Raw genomic sequence first — 3,967 nt, forward strand, 5'->3', positions numbered from 1 at the left:
GGAGGGGAAGGGGAGGGGAGGGGAAGACAAAGGTAGAGACTGGCATGATAATGGCCACAAGCCTAGAACACGTGGAGCCACCAGAAGCTGGAAGAGGCAAGGACTCTCCCCTAGAGCCCTTAGAGGGAGTGAGTGTGGCCCTGATGATACTTCAGACTCTAGCCTCCAAAACTGGGAGAGAACGCGTTTCTGTAGTTTTAAGTCACCCAGTTTGTATTTGTTACAACAGCCCTGGGCGACTAATATACCCACCAAAAGTCCTATTTTAACTCTGCTTAACAAACAAAAGCAAATGGAGTAGCAAAAATGGCAGTGAAGGAGTGATTTTTTTAATCTTCTCAATCTCCAAACACAGAGCAATTAGGATAGCACAACCAAACCTCACAGACAACATTTAGAACAAAACTAAATGACAGACTGCATCCCCAAACAGCACACCAGGAGTGGGTAGAGACAAGCAGCCCTGGCCCAGAGACCTGGTGGGGTACCAGCAAGTGTGAGAGAAGTGAGCAGAGCGAAGGGACTGCAAACCCCCATAAAAATACCAACAGCGGTTCACCCACAAAGGAGGGGGCTCCTCCTTTCAGAAGGCAGTGAGCACCCAGCAGGCCGCGGGGACCTGGGCAGAGTGGAAGAGCCACGCCCTGTGCCCGGCCAAAATGAACTGAGGCCCCTTCAGGAAAAAGCCCCGCATCGGGAAGGGACCACTGGAGCAGCGGCCACACCATGGCCCCACCCGAGCACAAGCACCGCCCAGCATGAGCAGTGGCCTCCTGTCTCATTCGAGTCTCCCTCGTTCCCAGCAAAACTGTGCCTTTGGGAAACTCATTTGGCAAAGACTAATCTAGCTGGCTTTGCTATTCTGGAACTGGTTTCAGGAAATTAAAACGGGGAGGCCTGAATTATATCCCCCAGAACTGTGGTTTTAAGACTGAATTCAGCCCCTGAAAAAAATTTCAATTTCAAACTTGATACAAAGAACTGACCTCGTTCCATTTGTGTTTGTCAACGAAGCCTGGTGGGGTCAGGCCACCGTGGAAGTGACTGAGCAGCGGGGCGGTGGAGACAAGTGCGCCCAGCAGTACTTGAATTGTGACTAGGAAAGCCACTATGCAATTATTCAATCCCTCCCTGGCCAGAACAGATGTTTTCTGTTTTGAAAGTGTATAAAACAAATCATCACTCCCGGTAAACGGCCTCAAGGCCAGGTTCAGCTGGCACATCACAAAACAGGACACAAACTCCCCATACTGGTGAAGAGGGCTGTGCAGGCAGGGTCACCCTGCGGATCACTGGCCAGGCTGTGCACCGACTGAGGGCCCTGGGGCTGAGCTGGAGCAAACTCTGTCCCCTGTGCAGGAAAAGGGGGTGTCTTTGTCTGATACACGCAAAGCCCTTGACTGCTGGCCAAGCCCAGTGTGGCAACCATCCCCTTTTTCTAACTGGCACAATTAGCAGAAAGGCACTGAGTGGGCTAATGGAGGCCCTCCAGCCAGGTTTCAAACTGAAGGAAAACAGATGACAAAAGAGATCCAGTTTAGTGCTCCCTTATTTCTATACTGTGGGCTTACCCCCCCAGCTCAGTAGAAATAGCCCGGGTCTGAATGATCCTTCTGGTTGCTGCCACCGCCCAGTCCCTGTGGCCAGAGTGTGCCGGCCCTGCCAGGGACATGGGGACCATGCTGTTTTGCCCACTGTTCACCTCACTTCATATTCACCTTCCTCCTGACCTGGGGGCTCCCCTGTCACCCAAGCTGCTCCCAGCCCTTGGAGAGGACTCCAGAAAGCAGAGCTGGAGCTGAAACAACTACCTAGCATCTCTTTTCCAGAACCAAGGTTTTAAGATGAAAACTGGAAACCAAAGAAATGAGATCCAGTAGCCTTAACAAGGTAGCTTCCTTGGTCATCTTGATCTCAAGTGCTCAATAAATGTTTTGCGGGTAAATGAAAATTTCATCTAGCTAAATTAATCATCCTTATTCCTGTATCTTTGCAGAGCTTCTGGAACACCTACACCAGTGGATTTCAATCCTAGACGTGCATTATAACCACCTGGGGAGTTATAAAACTTCTGATGCCACATCCTAGACCAATTAAAGAAAAATCTGGGGGTGGAACCCAGGCAACACTTTTTTAAAGCTCCCTGGGAAATTCAATGTGCAGCCACGTGTGAGAACCACTGATCTAAACCACTAGATAAAAAAAGAAAAAGAAACCCCCACTAACTCCAAGCTAACTACACTCCAGTCACCAAAAGGTTATAGAAAATATTCAACACAACAGGAGGCCTGAAAAAAGTCCAAACTCCCCGCTAGCTATAGCCACAGGTAACCCATGACAGGCCCCCAGAAAATGCTCTGCAATTAATTATCCAATTTCAACCTTTATGCCTGTCTAGTAAGGAGCACGTAACATGACCAAACAAAATGTGCTTGCTCTATCAGGGTTCCTCAACTTGGGTTGAAAATACAGTGTAAATGACTTTCCTGTCCCTCACAGGACTTTTGATAACCCCAGCCATACCCACTAAATACAAGAAGAGCCCCCCTTTGTTAAAAAAAAGACGCCACACCCCAATTTCCCAGGGGCAGAAGGGAGGTGGGTAATGCAATCCCTTGAGAACTGCTAGATGCTCTACACGTGAGCGAGCAGGAGCCTGGGGTCAGAACGCACCCAAATTTGGGAACACAAAACAGCGACGTCATAAGTGCCTAGGAATCAGAAAATATGAAAATAGATTCAATGCTAAAAGAGATATAAGTACACCGCTTTCAAGTAGACATGGTAATCCAAACTAGGCTAATAAAATGTTGCTTGGCACAAGTTCTTAGAAAACTCTGCCCAGGCAAGAATGATGTGCAACTAGTAAAGCACTCAGAGCCTTCCAAAGTGCTCAGAAACACAGAGACCTGTCCCAGGGCAAATGTGTCCTTTGTCCAATGGGCAACTCAGTGTCCTCGTTTCCAGACCACTGCCCACTTTGTGTGTGTTTATTCAACAATAACTTAAGAAGAATCAACTTGGAGGTCTAGTCCAAATTAAATATACCGCTATCAAAAGAAGACAAGGGAAGACAAGGTTTCATCTCCCTGCCTCATTTTGTCCCAGGGATCCATTTATAGGCCTCTCTTGGAGAATGAACCTCATTCCTCTGACCCTGGCCATCAGCTCCAGACGGCCGAATCCCCAATCTGTACATCCAGCTACAACGTGCCTCTCACCCAAATGCTCACCACACTGTCCCAATCTCAAATCTGGAATAAAATCCAGACTTCCCCACTCCTTCCCACCAATGGTTAATACCCCTGCCACTTAAGCTCCCCCTTAACGGTCCCCTGAAGCTTCTCCCACAAGTCCCCCACCACAGCCTCTCTGCACCACTCAAACTCACTGGCCTCACAGACCTCATTTCATCAAACATCAAATGGAGGCACCACTTCACAGGGTTCCTACAAGGAAGTCAGCACCAATGTTCGAGCCCTCCATCCCTCACAGTCAGGCACTGCCATTTAATCATTATCCATAAGGTGGGCAACCCTGTGGACATAAGTAGATTAGCTGTACCCCCCAACCTTACTAGCCCAAGTAGAAAAGAGAGTCCCCCCCAATAAAAACCTACGACACCAGGCGCCCTGCTTCAGTTAGATTCCCTCTTCTCCAGCTTCAAGAGGCTAAAATACTGTAATCTCCTTAACTAAGTGAATTCCATTAGAGAGGCTGCCCTCAGGAAATAAGCAATTCTCACACTTCCAGAAAAACTCCTGGACTCTCCACCTCATGACCGTGACTTGTGCCTTTAAGTCTTTTCCAACTTCAAACACTTCAACTAAGAACAATGTGCACATAAAGTATGAGGGCTTTAAGCTACACAAAGCCAAGTCTCTGCAGCTGCAGGGTCATCACCCTGCACCAGCTGTGGGCCAGAGCCAAACTAGTCCCCCCTCTGCAAAATTAGGTGGCGGCATTC

General features: G+C 48.5%; 1 protein-coding gene across 1 annotated transcript in view; it reads right to left on the reverse strand.

Annotated features, from left to right (window-relative positions):
• Positions 1-760, reverse strand: part of SMS (spermine synthase) — a 37,485-nt gene extending 36,725 nt beyond the window's left edge. The window contains exon 1 of the mRNA XM_007454161.1: positions 751-760. Coding sequence (XP_007454223.1) covers positions 751-760 — 10 coding nt within the window. The remainder of the gene's footprint in view (positions 1-750) is intronic.
• Between the last annotated feature and the right edge of the window lie 3,207 nt (positions 761-3,967).

Source organism: Lipotes vexillifer, unplaced genomic scaffold (genome assembly GCF_000442215.2).
Source record: "Lipotes vexillifer unplaced genomic scaffold, Lipotes_vexillifer_v1.1 scaffold279, whole genome shotgun sequence".
Classification (NCBI taxonomy): domain Eukaryota; kingdom Metazoa; phylum Chordata; class Mammalia; order Artiodactyla; family Lipotidae; genus Lipotes; species Lipotes vexillifer.